Source organism: Mauremys reevesii, linkage group 1, assembly GCF_016161935.1.
Source record: "Mauremys reevesii isolate NIE-2019 linkage group 1, ASM1616193v1, whole genome shotgun sequence".
Taxonomy (NCBI): Eukaryota; Metazoa; Chordata; order Testudines; family Geoemydidae; genus Mauremys; species Mauremys reevesii.
The window spans coordinates 36,516,282-36,533,803 of NC_052623.1; the positions used below are offsets into that span (position 1 = coordinate 36,516,282).

General features: G+C 40.0%; 1 protein-coding gene across 2 annotated transcripts in view; it reads left to right on the forward strand.

The window, feature by feature from the left end:
* Positions 1 to 17,522, forward strand: part of CNTN5 (contactin 5) — a 965,708-nt gene that overhangs the window by 911,586 nt on the left and 36,600 nt on the right. For both annotated transcript variants that reach the window (XM_039485717.1, XM_039485709.1), the window contains 3 exons: positions 3,630 to 3,700; positions 5,050 to 5,284; positions 15,545 to 15,654. In XM_039485717.1, the coding sequence (XP_039341651.1) occupies positions 3,630 to 3,700; positions 5,050 to 5,284; positions 15,545 to 15,654 (416 nt within the window). The remainder of the gene's footprint in view (positions 1 to 3,629; positions 3,701 to 5,049; positions 5,285 to 15,544; positions 15,655 to 17,522) is intronic.

Genomic DNA, 17,522 nt, shown 5'->3' on the forward strand with positions numbered 1-17,522 from the left:
TCATATTTTAAGAGCACTGTCAGATGCTTCACAGAGCTGTTGGAGACTAAATCTCCAGTGTTGGCTTTTCAAAAATATTAGCATTTTTTTTCCTTTTTAGGCTACTGTGAGATGCAAAGGCTTTTTTGTGTTTGCGTGTTTTTATCATGTTTAATTTTATTTTAAACAAATCACCACTTTTCCAGCCAGGCCTACAGTTAGTTTTAGCCAAATCAGCATGGGACAAATCTCACCGTTTTTATTCTTGCCAAATTCACAGTGAAGTCGTTGGGTGTTTTGCCTATGTAAGGACTGCAGTGTTTTGTCCCACGTAACTTGAAGTGTGGACATCAACACTTTTGGAAGATGATCATAACTTCTCTGACACACATATTCCAACCCACCCCACATCCCCAGCACTTTCAGAACTGTGTAAAAAGTAATGTTACCATACGCACTGCCTCCAACAGAGAGAAATTATGCACCTTCAGAAAAAGAGTCAGTTTTCCAAGTGGTATGTTTGGATGGGATCTTCCTATGCATGTCCCAAAAAATGTTCAGCCAAAGGGAAGTGATATTCATATTCTAGTGGGTTGCACTCTTTCCTCTTAGTATTAAACTGGTGACTCAGTAGAACGGTAGTACAGATAAGGGGCATAACACTACTAATGGAGGTCCCATTTATTAATAACACATAACACCAGGTTGCTGACCTCTAATGGACACTAAAATGTAGAGGTTTTAACTCCAGGGTCCTGCCCTTATTCCTCTGTCATTTACAGGAAGAAATTGATTCTTTCTGGCTAGGTTAGTACACCACCACATCAATATTTAATGCAGAAGTATCTCTGTGTGTATACTGCTTATCATTAATATCTTGAAGACCAGGAAGATACTAATTATATGGCAATAAACATAGTTTACGAGTGAATAAATACAGTTATAAAACTATATACTGTGATATAGAAGTGATGTTGCTGTGGAAAACTGCTAATATACAGCCTTGATGCCTGGAAAAAATGTTTTCTTTTAATAGTTTTCTTCCTTTAACGGTTATTCATTTCAGAGTGTTCCCCTGTGACTGTATATATTGTGGTTTGGTGCAGTGCAGAAGAAATTTATTTCTTTGACACATTTAGTCTTTTAATGGTTATTCATTTGAGAGAGTTTCACTGTATGACTGTATATTTTACAGTTTGGTGCAAAGGAGATTCATTCTTTTGACAGGTTTATTCTTTTAACATTTATTCATTTAAGTAGGGCTTCAGTCTGTAAGACTATTATCAAGAATCCTCTAGAAAGAAGACATTGGTCCTCCTTTCTGGTTGAACTACAAATAAGGCCCGCAAGTTGGATATTTCAAAAGAGCAGTGTTCTGAATCGGTAGCATGGCGTCGAAGTCAACAAGGCATACACTTTTCATACTACCAAAGAAACCCCATTGATGTAATTCTTAGGAAGATTTGAATTTGGATCCTAAGTTTGCTTAACACCACGCTCTGTTGTAGAGAAGATTTGATGGTTAATTAACATGCAATTTAACTTCCAGTTGACTATAAAAATCATGTTTATTGAGATCTTACTACTACAACTCATGCATCATATTACCGAACACTGTGATATTTAAGTTTCACAGCAAAATTTTTCTCTCCATTCCACATTGTACATTTATACTTATTGCATAAACTGCACTCATTTTTACAATGGAACTTTCATTGATAAATGTATATGCTCCATGTGGCAGACATTATTGGATACATAATAAAGTTAGAGTAAGGATCAGAGGGGAGAATTTTGCTCTTTTCACTCGTGGTTGTCAAATGACCCTGTGCCCATAGACACCAAGGAAGTAACATATCATAAATATTAAAAATACAGAGTCTGAGTGCCAACTGCTAGAAATGAAGGATACCATAAGTACTCTTATGATGATGCTAGGAAGGTTTTCAGATGTTTGCCAAAGAGATGAGCAATCCAAGTCAATTAAAGAAAACAGTAAGCAGCTGCAATTTGTCTCCTTAATGCTTTCCTTCTCCACTCCTCTTTTGTAATACGGCTTCAAGGCATCACTTGATCATCTGTTCACATGTAGGTTAAGTGCGTCTGGCAGAGAATAACTGTATAGAGCCTCACTAAGCATGGTCAAGTGGGGAATTGAAGGGGGAACAGCTACATAGTGTGTTTCCTAGGTGAATATACCTCAGCAGGAAAGAAGCAATTCATACTTGGAAATTGCTCAGGTCATTCAAGTGAGAGCTGCAGACACCACAGCAAAACTTGTATTTTAAAAATATATGAGTATGTAAATAGACATACAAATGTCCTGGTTGTCATCTCATTTACATCAATGTAAATCAGAAATAACTCTTATGTAGTCAGTGGAGTTACATCAATGAGAAATTAAGTCAGAATCGAGCCTTTTTTTTTCCCTCTTCTTTTTTCAATGGAAACCTGCTAAAGGCTCCAAAAGCCCATACAAATCAATTTTGAAGTCTGTGTGAGCTTCCAGCATCTAAACTCTAGCATACTATTATTGAACTTAAGCCCTTAATGATCAACACAGGAAATAGAGGGAATTCTGTGCATTTATTTAAATGTGTTTTTCCCTTTGTAGTTCAAAGGCACAATGCTACCCAATAAATAAGCTAAACTGCATACAATACGGTCTTAACGGTTAATGCCTCACAATACCTTACTGCAGTTGATATATGTATTAGTGTGTGAGGAAGAAAAGAGAAGATTTCTATCCCAGAATGCCTTTAATCAAATAAAAAATGTAGGCATAAGCCACACACACAGTACATAAATTCATGCCACATAAGTCATTTTAGGAGCTTCGGTAGATGTGGAAAAGGAGAGAAGAAATTTTATGGATCCAAGGAAAGCTAGTATTTTCCAAAAATAAAGCATACAGCAACCCAGCCCATATTGACAATAGCTGTAATATTTTTCTATATAGCTTTGACATCCTCTCAGATATGCTATTGTGTCAGTTCTATAAATGCATACATATCTGTAAAGCAAATCAAGAAAACGTAATGGCCTACATTTTCAAAAAGGACTGGTGATTTGGGGTGCTTCTGTGATTGAGTGTCCAACCTGAGATAATAATGAGTGCTTGGCACTTTACGAAAATCAGGCCCCATTAAGGTGTCTCAGGTTGGACTCCCAGAAATTGAAACACCTCAAATCACTGCAAATATCATTATTCTTGTGTGCAACCTTTTCCCTGAACACTAAAATACATCAGAGTTCCTGGCATTTGCTTTTCTAGTTGCCTCTTTAAAAACACACACAAACATGTACAAATATTAATAGGATAATTCCAGCAAAATAATCTTAAAAATCAACAGCATATTAAAATGTGGGATAACGGGGAGAACAGTTGTTATTGTTTTTTAAAGTAACTTTGTTCCCTAAAATATTTCTTCTCTTCTCAGAAGTTTGTATTCAGTTTGAACTGACTAAATATTTTGCAGGATTTCCTAAAATGCAATCAGAAAACTGAAGCAAGTTCTCTTTACTGCAGTGTTCTGTCTTTTGTTATTTTGACCTGATTTGACAGTTTACTGTCTTCTGGGGTAGGTATTACTATGGGGAAAACTTCAATAACTTGGACATTCTGGTTTTTTTCGCTTTTTTGTTCATAGTTCCAAAGACAGCACCAGCTAATGTAAGTGGCAGAAGTGGAAGACGGCATGAATTAGTAATAGCATGGGAGGTAAGGGACTCTTTTTGATTAAAGACCCTGTTTCATATTGACTTATTTGAGGGCAAAAATAAGGAGTACTGTACTGAGGTTCCCTACAGCAAATCTTATCAAGATATGAACACAAAATATCATTTCTTAAGTGTGTGCTAAGGTCTCAAAGAGGTTCACATTTCCATGTGATGAGAGCAGAGGACATCTTGGAGAATCTACCATTCAGATCAGCCGCCCCAAAGTAAAGTTGATTCATTTTTGCTTTCCTTCTCACTCAGTCTGCTAAAGTTGATCTTGCTTCAATAGATGTGCTGTGAATTCTGCTCAAGATGCAGTGCTAACTCAGCGTGTGAGAAAGAGACTACTTTTACATTAACTCTTCCTTCTGGTAGGAAGGTAGGCGAGAACACTGAAAAGCCTGCAGAGAGCCAGAGTCTTAATTGATGTAAATTGGCCTAGTTTCATTCACTTCAGTGGATCTATGCTGATTTATTCTACCTCAGAATCTGTCCAATGGGTTATCTTCCCAGCCACTATCACACAGTATTCAGTTTGGCATTCTGTGTTGATTTGCCCTAAACTGAAACCATTATTTCCATAACAAATAATGCAAACCAGAATGAAGCCACTTTCACCAGCCGGAGAGAATGCATTCTCCAAATTAGGCAGAAGATTTCAGTGCTTTACCCTGTTTTTATTTAGCCTTGTGTTTCCGCCATGTCCTATAAGTATCTTTCTCCTATTACTGTTTGCTACACATCACACTATGCATCACAACCTCTTACATTAGGTAAAGTCATTAGCCAAATTAGTAATAACATCCAGGTACTTCATATGTTTTAATTATACACAGCAGAGTGAGTGCACTTAAATTTTTCTTTTGCTTTAAAAGATTTCTACCATTTCCAGTTATATTCCCTACCTCTCCATGGGGAATTCCACCAGACAAGGTAGCTATTCTTAATAGGTAACACACAAAAATTGTGTAACTAAAAATCAGTTGGATTTGTTGCTAAGGACTGATCCTGGCACTTAGAATCATGCCTTTCTCTGTGAGCAGTCTCATCTGATTCAGGGCAGATTAATCAGTGTGAGTAAGGGTGGCAGAATCAGCCACTTTTTAGATACACTGGGGTAGAACCTCAGCTGGTGTAATTTGTCATTGGTCCACTGATGTCAGTCGGCCCCACCAAAACCTATAGAAAAGACTTTCCTTACCAGGTAAGCTGTACTGAGCACAGTTCTGTTACTGCTGCTTTACATGATCACCTCTGTTAAGAAGCCAATTTATATTTGCCCACTGTGATTGCTTCCAGTGTAATAAGGTTTAAAATATCTGCTGGTTAATTGAACTTTCCTTTTTTTAGCCAGTATCAGAAGAGTTTCAGAATGGGGAAGGATTTGGATACATTGTGGCTTTCAGACCAAATGGAACACGAGGGTGGAAAGAAAAAATGGTGACATCCTCAGATGCTTCAAAGTTCATCTATAGGGATGAAAGTGTGCCACCTCTGACTCCCTTTGAGGTGAAAGTTGGTGTATATAATAACAAAGGAGATGGACCCTTCAGCCCCATTGTGGTCATCTGTTCAGCTGAGGGAGGTTAGTTTGAGAGATAGTAAAGTTTGTCTGCATGTCATACACTATATATATGCAATAAGAATTAATAGTAGTGTTTTTCATCCATAGATCTCAAAGCACTTTACAAAGGAGATAAGTATCATTATTCTGATTTTGTAGGCAGGAAAACTGTGGTACATGTTGGTGGCATGGCTTGCTCATGGTCACCCAGTGGGCCAGCAGCAGCTCTCTCCTTAGTCCCAGTTCAGTGCTCTGTTCACTAGGCTACACTGCCTCATATATAACAGTCAGACCATAGGTTTATCATATTAAATAGAGGCAGCCAGCTGATGAAAAAAATAGATTTAATAAAAAGTCTGACTTTGTTCCACTATTGTTTCGGGGTTCCATGTAATTCAGTATTCACAATTTATGTCAAACAGATGTTTACAACATCTGATTGTTTCATAAATTCTCGGCATTAATGATTGTTTCTTGGGAAACTGGGACTGAAAAGTGCACAGCATATGTTTTTGGTTGTTCTTTATATTTTGCTACTTGTCATTTTCCTGTTTTAAAAGTTTGTTACTAAAACAGGGTTCAGAAACTATATTTAGTAGCCAAACACTCACTGTGAATAACAACCAACAAATACTTTATGAACACCCCAGTGCCTGAAAATTGTTCTGGAGATTATTCAGCAAATATTTATGGATAAAGACTATGGGCTCAGCTAGCTGTAAATTGGTGTAGCTCAAATGATTTAGATGGAGTTCTGCTGATTTACACAAGCAGAAGATCTGGCTCTATATTTATAGAAATCAGTTTGTGAAAATTCACATATAGAAGAAAAGGCAGGCAAATATTATTCACAACAAATGATTTGACCCACTCTAATATTAAAGGCTAGATTCAGAAACCCTCCTCATGTTGAGTAGTACTTTACTCTGCAAGTAGTCCCATTGCTTTCAGTTGATCCACTTGATGTTAAGTAGAAAACTTGGAATTTTATTTTTGTATTAGCTCACAACAAATGGGTAACATTTTTTTCTGCTAGATTACCCATTACTACCCTTCCTTCTCAGTTAGATGTATTTTTCTGATACCATTATCCCACAGTTGAAGAAGATTGAAATTTTGATTCCTTTAAAGCAAGTGTCAGTAATCTACATGTGTTTAATTGTTCGGATCAACATTATAAAATACATCCCTATAAAAATGAGAACATCTTAAAATCCAAATACAATCAAAATGATATCTGACTTCCCCGTACTACTGAAACATTTTTGTCAATCTGCATTTAACTTTTTTGTTACTTAACAGACAGTGAAGTAATATCATTTATTCAGATGCTTTTATTATGTTTAACAACTCAACTCACTGATAAGAGAATCAATTTAAAAAAAAAAGAAAATCAGAGCCTTCTATGAGGCAAGAGGGAGATATTTTTTCATTGCAAAATATTAATTTATAAATGCCACTTGTTATTTCCCTGTTTTGAATGACAAGTATTGAAAATTCAGTTTTAATAAATAGTGTTACATTTAAAGTCTGTTTTTTAGTTATTTAGAGAAAACTGAAAATGGTAATATAAAAAATATAAAAAATATTAAAAAGTCAGTATTTCTTGCATCCGAAGAAGTGGGTATTCACCCCCGAAAGCTCATGCTGCAAAACGTCTGTTAGTCTATAAGGTGCCACAGGATTCTTTGCTGCTTTTACAGAACCAGACTAACACAGCTACCCCTCTGATAGTATTTCTAAAGTTTACTTTAAAATATGAAAATTGCAAAAGATAAATCTAGAATTATTAATTTATTATTAATTTTCTTTTTTTTTATCCAAAGTAGAGTAATCACTTATGGGAACCCTGTTTTCTTTGACACAATTCAATCATCCAAACATATCTACTCATTATAACTTGCTTATTCAGTCTGTGTCTGTGTGTGTCAGAACATTACAAGTATCCTAAAGTGCTCTACTCAAAATTAAAAGGAACAAAGAAACAGGATTTTTGTTTGGAAGCTGGTATAGAACAGAGACCAGCAGTACGATATATATCAGTCTTGGGGCCTGATCTGCCAAGCCCTTATTCTAACTAAAGTGCCTTCAGTAAGCGTACTTGTTATTCGTAACCAGTGCTATCCACTCCTGTGTAAAGGGCCAGCAAAAAGCCTAATGGTAAGATTATCAACAGTGACTTAGCAGTCAAATCCTACTAGGCTCTTAAATGACTAAGGGCCAGGCATACAAAGGTATTCAGGCGCCTAAAGATTCATATAGGTTTGTAGTGGGCTTTTCAAAAAGTGACTAAGTAGATTGGGCACCTAACTCCCATTGACTTTCATAGAATCATAGAACCGTAGGACTGGAAGGGACCTCAAGAGGCCATCTAGTTCAGTCCTCTGCACTCATCTAAACCATCCCTGACAGGTGTTTGTCTAATTTGATTTTAAAAATCTCCAATGATGGAGATTCCACAGCATCCCTGGGCAATTTATTTTAGTGCTTAACCACCCTGACAGGAAGTTCTTCCTAATGTCCAACCTAAACCGCCTTTGCTGCAATTTAAGCCCATAGCTTCATGTCCTATCCTCAGAAGTTAAGGAGAATATATTTTCTCCCTCCTCCTTGTAATAAACTTTTATGTACATGAAAATTGTTACCATATCCCCTCTCAATCTTCTCTTCTTCAGACTGTATAAACCCAGTTTTTTCAATCTTCCCTCATAGGTCATGTCTTCTCTGGACTTTTTCCAATTTGTCCACAGCTTTCCTGAAATGTGGCACCCAGAACTGGACACAATACTCCAGTTGAGGCCTAATCATCATGAAGTAAAGCAGAAGAATTATTTCTCATGTCTTGCTTACAACTCTCCTGCGAATACCTCCCAGAATTATGTTTATTTTTTTTGGAACAGTGTTACACTGTTCACTCATAGTTAGCTTGTGATCCACTATGACCCTCAGATCCCTCTCTGCAGTACTCCTTCCTAGGCAGTCATTTCCCATTTTGTAAGGATTGTTCCTTCCTAAGTGGAGCATTTTGCATTTGTCCTTATTGAATTTCATCCCATTTTCTTCAGACCATTTCTCCAGTTTGTCCAGATCATTTTGAAATTTAATCCTATCCTCCAAAGCACTTACAATACCTCCCAGCTTGGTATCGACCACAAACTTTATAAGTGTATTCTCTATGCCATTATCTAAATCACTGATGAAGATATTGAACAGAATTGGACCCAGAACTGATCCCTGTGGTATCCCACTCGATATACCCTTCCATCTTGACTATGAATCACTGATAACTACTCTCTGGGAACAATTTTCCAACCAATTATTCACCCACCTCATAGTAGCTCCATCTAGGTTGTATTTCCCTAGTTTGTTTATGAGAAGGTCATGCAAGACTGTATCAAAAGCTTTACTAAAGTCAAGATATACCATATCTACAACTTCCCCCCATCCACAAGGCTTGGTACCCTGTGAAATAAAGTTATTAGATTGGTTTGGCACAATTTGTTCTTGACAAATCCATGCTGACGGTTACTTATCACCTTATCTTCTTGTAGGTGTTTGCACATTGATTGCTTAATCATTTGCTCCATTATATTTCCAGGTACTAAAGTTAAGATGACTAGTCAGTAATTCCCCAGGTTGTCCTTATTTCCCTTTTTATAGATGGGAACTATATTTGCCCTTTTCCAGGCCTCTGGAATCTCTTGTCTTGCATGACTTTTCAAACATAATCGCTAATGGCTCAGATACCTCTTCAATCAGCTCCTTGAGTATTCTAGGGTGTATTTCATCAGGCCCTGGTGACCTGAAGATATGTAACTTATCTAAATTATTTTTAACTTGTTCTTTCCTTATTTTAGTCTCTGATCCTACCTCGGTTTCACTGGCATTCACTTTGTTAGGCGTCTGATCGCTACTACCCTTTCTGGTGAAAACTGAAACAAAAAAGTCATTTAACATTTTTGCCATTTCCACATTTTCTGTTATTGTTTCCCTTCCCCCCGGCTCCGCATTAAGTAATGGGCCTACCTGACCTTGGTCTTCCTCTTGCTTCTAATGGATTTATAGGCTGTTTTCTTGTTACCCTTTAGGTCTCTAGCTAGTTTAATCTTGTTTTGTGCCTTGACCTTTCTAATTTTGTCCCTCCGTGCTTTTATTTTTTGTTTATATTCATCCTTTGTAATTTGACCTAGTTTTCACTTTTTGTAGGACTCTTTTTCTGAGTTTCAGATCATTGAAGATCTCCTGGTTCAATGAGGTGGTCTCTAGCCATACTTCCTAACTTTTCTACACAGTGGGAGAGTTTGCTCTGGTGTACTTAACAATGTCTCTTTGAAAAACTGCCAATTCTCTTGAACTGTTTTTTTCCATTAGATTTGCTTCCCATGGAATCTAACCTACCAACAATATGAGTTTGCTAAAGTCTGCCTTCTTGAAATGTATTATATTTATTGTGCTGTTTTCCCTCCTACCATTCCTGAGAATCATGAACTCTACCATTTCATGATCACTTTCTCCTAAACTTCTTTCCACTTTCAAATTCTCAACCAGTTCCTCCCTATTTGTCAAATCAAATCTAGAACAACCTCTCCCCTTTCAATTAAAATTAATGATAGTTAGGCACCTATCTCACTTAGCCACTTTTGAAAATCCCAGTAGGCACCTATCTGCATCCTAGGCACCTAAATAATACCTTTGTAAATCTGGCCCTAAGCAATTCAGCCACTTTTGAAAATTACTCAGGCACTTTTGGAATCTTTGCCCATGTGTACCGATTAAGTCGCACTCAAGCCCTCAAGCATATGATATCTTATTTTTTTTTAAAAAAGAACTTTTTATAATTTCACACAGTAGTATAACGAATGTTCCTTTAAACTGCCAAAGAAATGAGGAATCCAGCTCTTCCCATGCCATGAACTCCACTGGGCAGTTATTAGAAAAGCTGATTTTTTTAACATATTTTTATAGAACAGCTAGCATCAGTCCCTGAGTGGGGCTTCTAGTCATTAGTGTAATGCAAATAACATTGAATGAAAACTGACTGTACAAAGAAGTTTTCCATATAACTTTGTTCTGACTCATTCAGCCCGGTGGAGAACCTAAATCTATAGCTATTTTGCAGGGAAGAAGTGGGCAGATGGCACATTTCAGAGCTCTCAGAGTTTTACTACTTGATCTGTTTACGGACTGAAAATAAAGCATTTAAAGTAGACAGCAAAATATATTATGTGAGATGAATATTGAGACAACAAAGGCTGAAAGATTTTCTGGTTAGCTCAAACTCTCCTTGTTTTTCATTCTCAGCCTTCATTAAAATAAGAAAATAAGCCAAAGCCTTTTTCTTCTAATTTAGAGGAAAGAATATGCAATTACATACTTTTAAGTATGGCCACTATGGCTCACATTAAAATGTTACATTCATGAAGTACAATTCTGAGGATCAGTTCATAGCTAAAGCTGAGCTCCCTGAGATTTATGTGAACCTGAAAATTAATAAATTGGCATCTTAGTGGTAAAATATAATGGATAATTTCCTACCTTTGCCAGCTGATCTATCTGGATTAGAGCCTGTAAAAGTTCAACTACAGGTGTCTTCACTGAATTTTTAAATAAGGAAATGATAATCCTTATACTGAGGAGTTTACTAAGCACTGCTTTGATTAATGCGACTAGCCCCATTGGGAAGCCATATGTGTAATCAATATTATAGATACATCCCCCATATTATTTGGAGAACTCCAGCTGTTATGTCACTTATTACAAATGTATCATTTATATTAATGAACATGATAATGCTGCTCTAAACTTTTAATCTATCAGAACTTGATTTTTTTATCAATTAGCCTGTCCATTTTGTACTCTGAACCAGTGCAAGAGAAACATTTGCAAGTTAATTAATATCTTTAGAAGCAAAAGGTTGCTTCTTTTGCAGCATAAAATTCAGTAAGTTATCAGCACACTGGTATTCTGTGTTGGAGTTAAGAGAAGGAAATAACAGGGTTATAACTGCAGGGAGCATACTTTTTTCGGAACTATTCTTTGGACGCTCAACTAGTCTTCTGGGAGTGCAAAACATTTTTATGCAGTGGCAGAACCAAAGCTTAAAGATGAACTGGAAAAATAATCACTGTTTCAGATGCCAGATTAGTACCAGGATATGTGTATAGACTCAAATACTATTGGGTAGACTGCAAAGGGCCTATCTGATCACTGACACACAAGAAATCAGATCATGCCTCCCAGTCCTATTCATGAACGGGGACCCCCCATGCATATATCTCTCACCTTCCTCCGAAAGAGAGATGAGCCTTCTCTGTGGCACCACTTGCCTCCCCCAATTCTGGATCCTCTAGAAGGTCTGCGCTGGAAAAGGGAGTGGAGATTGAATAGACTTGAAGGAAGACTACATTGGCTGAGGGGGCAGATCCAAGGGAATGCAAATTGTCCCTCCTCTGGTCCTGTGGAAATCAATTAAGAAATAAAAGAAATACAGTATGTCCTTGCCCTATATTTTCTTTTCTGCAGAGAAATGACATCTTCCTTAGGATTCCAGAGGGACCCATATCTAAGGAATGGCCCTGGTACCACAACTCCAGTGGAGTTTCATTGCATGGGAGATATGGGCAGCAATACACAGGCAGAGAGAGGGAGAGGATTTTTACACAGATGATGCTGGCTTTCCATAGATGTCGTGGGGATCAATACAGATCCCTGGATGTGTGAGGTTTGGGGATGTCCCCAGTGGTCTTTTCTGCAAGGTGACCAAATACGACACCTCTTTCTCCCTGACAAGATGATGAGGGAGATATCTTTTCCAGGGAATCCTCATGAAGATTTCCTCCCTCTGAGATCTCTGTCACAGAAGGGGATGATCTTGCCAAGGAAATTCACTGTTGGATGAAGTCTCTTGCCCAAATATATGGAAAGGACGGGGAGTAATGAGGAAGGGCTCCTGGCTAAAGAGCTCAGATTTTACATCAGGAACCTCTGTAAAAACTCCTCCCTGGCAGTAATATGGGAAGGGAACAGAGACTAGTAGTGGAATTGGCTAAGCAAGGAGACTTGGTTGAGGCTGTGTTCCAGAACGAGTTTAAAAGATTGGTCTTGCCTGAGTTGGTCCGGCCCTTATTTTTGTTTTAGAACCGGTTTCCATAGAATTAGCTAACATTTGTGGGGAAACACTCTCTGTGGAATGGTGGGACTTGTCTGGCCAGTTTACAGTTGCAAATAAACACCTACTAATGCTATGGAACCTGAGAATCAGCTCCTGACAAATTAGAATTCAGGATTTCCTCATTGAAACCTAATGCAATGCAATGAATGCAATTCCCTAGTCCGGGTTAGGTGTTAATGTCGTCAACTGTTGCAGGATACTAATGTTACTCTAAACTCTGGTCTTGCAAATGAAAAGCAATGTCTTTGGGATATTGCACAGGGCTTTTCAAGGTCTTATTATTTTTTGTTAAATTTAATCAGGGAATGTTAAAGGGCTTGTTAAAGATGCTGGCCTTTTTTCATCAGTGTGACCCCAGGAAGATATCAGTAAATGTAACATAATAAGAAGATATTAATAAAAGAATATGATCATAACATCAACAGCAATTATGGAAAAACCTAATGAACCTGCCAAACTTATCATCAATGCTAGACATACAATATAAATCATGACATTGTACTGAGCCATGGATTATTTTATATTATAGCAAATTATATGGTCCTCATCCCATTTGAATCAACAAAAATTGCCATTTCATCTCCATAAACTTTCAGACAGTCATAACGTACCTTATTTCTGAAAATATTGTTTCTCTCCTTTTACTGAACATTTACATTCTTGGAGTCTAATATCAGTGAAATTGCAGTGAATAATTCCCTGACATGTAAGAAATGCCTCATACATGTATATTTTTCTACTTCATATACTGAAAACAATTATATATGCATATTAAGCCTTTTGTTTCTATTGTGAGCAATGCATAAACCTTCTCTAGTGAATGCTATGAAAGAGAAATGTTTTCTCCATTTTTAGAAAGTGTAAAAGCTGCCACCCAACATTTTGTATACATCACAAATTATTTATCGCACTGTAGTCTTCCCTGACAACAGGACAATTGCTTCAATAATATAAAAACTAGAAAATGGCTTTTGCAGCACAAATCTTAGTAGTACATAAAATAGAAAACAGAGTGCACCTATTGAACAAATAATATTATGCAGAACATATTTCTTTATAGCAGACTTTTTGAGTCCAGAAGATCATATCGCTTATGCCTTGTAAACATTATAATTTCTTTTTATTTACTACTTTGAAAGAGCAATCAATATTTTATACTTAGCAGTAATGCACCATTATTAATGTGCACAATTTTTAATAAAGGCAGAAGTTCTCACTTTCTTTAGACACTGCTTTTAAAAAACAAACAAGCAAACAAAACAAAATAAAAAACTGAGCAAAAGGAAAGGAAAAATCCCAAAAAGAAAAGTCAGGGAGAAGATGTAGGTCAGCAGTGCCAGAGTACATAATGTAATACAAAATTGGGGGCGGGGGAACAGTTACTATATAAAGATTTATATTAAACTCCTTACTATGGCAATTTGATCAACTACCAAAATGTATAATTTTAACACAGGCTCTGCCAAAAAGAAATTATTTTTCTGTAATCATATTAAGCCCTAAAATGCATCTTTTAAAAAGATCTTTTATGTGCTTCTTTATAATGTAAAAGCCAGGGCCTCCAAATGAGCAGACTGACACATTACAAAATGTAATGAGATATGTTAGGCCAAGAAACAAATTATAAGCCTTGTTATTCCAGATGAATCTGAATCCAGCTTTTTTCCTCAACAAACAGACAGACCCTGGAGGGTGGTGAGTAGCTACTGTGTGCTTGTGCTCTAATGTAAAGCATTCTCACTGAGTTCTATATTCTCATCTAAACATGTTGCAGTAAGATTTTATTAATTTCACAGGGAATGAAAATTGCCCCAGGTACTAAAGCTCTAAGCTCTAGTAAAGTGATACATAGGGTTTTTTTTAAACCTTCTGCAATCACAATGCACTCTGTAAACCAAGATGACCATATAAATCTATGGCATATATCAGGGATGGCAAAACGAGCTGCATAGGACAATCTTCAAAAGTTCGAGAGCTAAGGCATGCCTGCCAGGGCTCAGCGCTTCAGCCCTGCAGTGGGGTGATGGAGCCAGGGGCTACTGCCCTGCAGAGTCAAGAGGTCTCAGGGCCTCAGCCTCACAAGACACACCTTCCGGGGCTCAGGGCTTCAGCCCTGCTCCCAATGAATCCCCAAGCCCCGGAAGGTGCCTCCCATGGGGCTGATGCCCCAAAACCCCTCTCCCTGCTGGGTAGAAGCCCCTAGCCCCACCCCTGCCACAGGGCAGAAGCCCTGAGCTCCCCCAAACAGTCTGGTAGGTTGAGAATGTGGGAGTGTGGGGGCTCCGAGAGCCACACTAACTGTAAAACTCACAAGCCGCAGTTTGGCCATCCCTGGCATATATTGTCTCTATAGTTCTCCCTATAGCTTTCAATGTGTATTTTCCTATTTTTTCCCCTGATCTTACTTTTCTTATTGCTGACCAACCCAGGTGCTTTTTAAAGGTTTTCTCTAACCCCAAAGTTATGCAATGTAAAATCTGTTAACAGCAAAGCTAGCTAGAATCAGAAATCAAAAACGTTCCTTTCCTTCTCCATAGGAAGGTATGTATCCTGTGCTTAAAAATGTATTTACATATGCCAGCAACCTGAAGTACTAATATGCTCCTAAAAAGTGCATTTGCTATACATTTCACTACATCTCTGGGTTTGACTGCACATTTTTCAGCCGCTGGTTTAACTCAAGAGCAAGGTCATCTGAGCACCCCATGTAGCTTTCATTTTCACCTAATGAAATGGCAGAGTTAAGGACAGAGAAAGAATGCTCTGTTTACTTCTGCCGTCCGGTAGATCTGTTGGTGAAGGCTTAGAGGGGAAAGTAATGTTGAAGATAAGAAACAAAGGTTGCTGAAGAGAAATCAACCATGGAAAAGGGGTTCTTCATTGTGGGTCCATCTGTAATAAGATATTGATGGAACATGACACAAAGAAAGAAATATAATAGAGATAATCTTTTTATTTTGTTCAGTTTCTCTTACGCACAACAGCCACAATCCTTTATTCTGGGTAATAAGCTACAATGAAGAAAGTATATGACACTTTCAGTTGTAGTGCTTTTGATAGATACAAGTTGTTACAGTAGAGGTTTATTATTTCATTTTTTCTTAATACAGAACCCAGTGCGGCTCCTACTGATGTCAAGGCTACAGGTTTGTCTGTATCAGAGATTCTGGTTGCATGGAAACATATTAAAGAAAGTCTAGGAAGACCACAGGGATTTGAGGTATGAATACAGAATAACATAATAAAAAGCATTGTTATTGTTGCTAACATTGCATTTTGCTCAAGTGTGGAATGGTGAAACTTCAGTAGACATTATGCTCATAATATATGACTATCTGTAGGAGAACAAGGGCTACAGAAAACACAGCTGGGGTACAGGCATAGCCTTTATTGCTTGTTCATGCTTTTAAATAGTCCATTGCTAGCTCTTATAGGGTCTCTAAGGGTACATCGACACTGGAAAAAACCCTCTCTTTAGCAGCGAGTCTAAGAGCCCAGGTCAGCTGACTTGGGCTCATGGGGCTCAAGCTGTTGGGCTAAAAACGGCAGTGCAAGTACGGAGGTACAGTCTGGTAGGTGCGCCATACCAGCAAGGTATTTCTAACCTGTATGACATACCGGAAAGACACAGAAGGAGCCAGTGGCCAGGGGCGGCTCCAGGCCCCAGCAGGCCAAGTGCGTGCTTGGGGCGGCATGCCGCGGGGGGGCGCTCTGCCGGTCACCGGGAGGGTGGCAGGCGGCTCTGGTGGACTTCCCGCAGGCATGCCTGCGGAGGGTCCGCTGGTCCCGTGGCTTCGGTGGAGCATCCGCAGGCATGCCTGCGGGAGGTCCACCAGAGCCACGGGACCAGCGGACCCTCCGCAGGCATGTCTGCAGGAGGTCCACCGGAGCCACGGGACCAGCGGACCCTCCGCAGGCACGTCTGCGGGAGGTCCACCGGAGCCGCGGGACCAGCGGACCCTCCGCAGGCACGTCTGCGGGAGGTCCACTGGAGCCGCGGGACCAGCGGACCCTCTGCAGTCACGCCTGCGGGAGGTCCACCGGAGCCGCGGGACCGGCGACCGGCAGAGCGCCCCTCGCGGCGTGCCGCGGTGCTCGGGGCGGCGAAATGTGTAGAGCCGCCCCTGCTGGTGGCCCCACACCGGCAGCTCCTCTGGTGCAGCTGTACTGCCCCCAGCCCATCCCCCTTCCCTTCCATGGAGCTGCATCTCGTCCATCTGTACAGCTGCAGCCCTGCCGGAGGACAGGTCTGGGGGGGGCGGGGCTGGGGGCAGAACAGCCCTTCCCCCGCCCCCCCAGGCCTGTCCTGAGCGGGGCTGCTGCTGTAGTACACAGACGGAGGACAGAGATGCAGCTCCGTGGAAGGGCAGCGGGCGGGGCTGAGGGTTCTGCTCCTTTCCCCACTGTGGTTCCCAGGAGAGCCCTGAACCACAGGGTCTCCCAGGAAATGCAGCGGGGAAAGGAGCAGAACACTGGCAGCTCCTCCGGTGGCTGTACCGCCCACAGCCCTGTCCTCCGGGGACAGATGGAAGAGACGCAGTTGCATGGAAGGGCAGGGGGTGGGGCTGGGAATGGTAGAGCTGGGCCGGAGGAGTTGCCGGCTTGGGGCTTCCCAGGTGCTCCTTTCCCCGCTGTGGTTCCGAAGTCTCCAGCACAGCAGGAGGAGGACAGAGCCCCCCAGGATAATGTGGGATGGATCATGGGGAGAAGCCAGGGGAACCTGCGGCCCCAGGCTGGGGGCTGGGTGGGGAGGAGTTACATGGAGGATCACGTGAGGAGGTCATATACCTCCCCTTTGCTGGTGCCCCCTCTCCCCTCCGTACCGATAAGAAATGGATTTTACTTGCACCCTGACTAAAAATAGCAGTATAGACATTCCCGCTCAGGCTGGGTCCCTGGCTCTGGTACCCTGAAAGAGGGGAGGGTCTCAGGGCCTACAATTCAGCCCAAGAAGGAATGTATATACTGCTATTTTTAACCATGTAGCGCAAGCCAGCGTCAGTTACCCAGGCTCTGAGACTGACTGGCTTAGGGGGGCAGGAGGTGTTACAGTGTAGACATATCCTAGATAGTCCAAAGGAGTTGAAA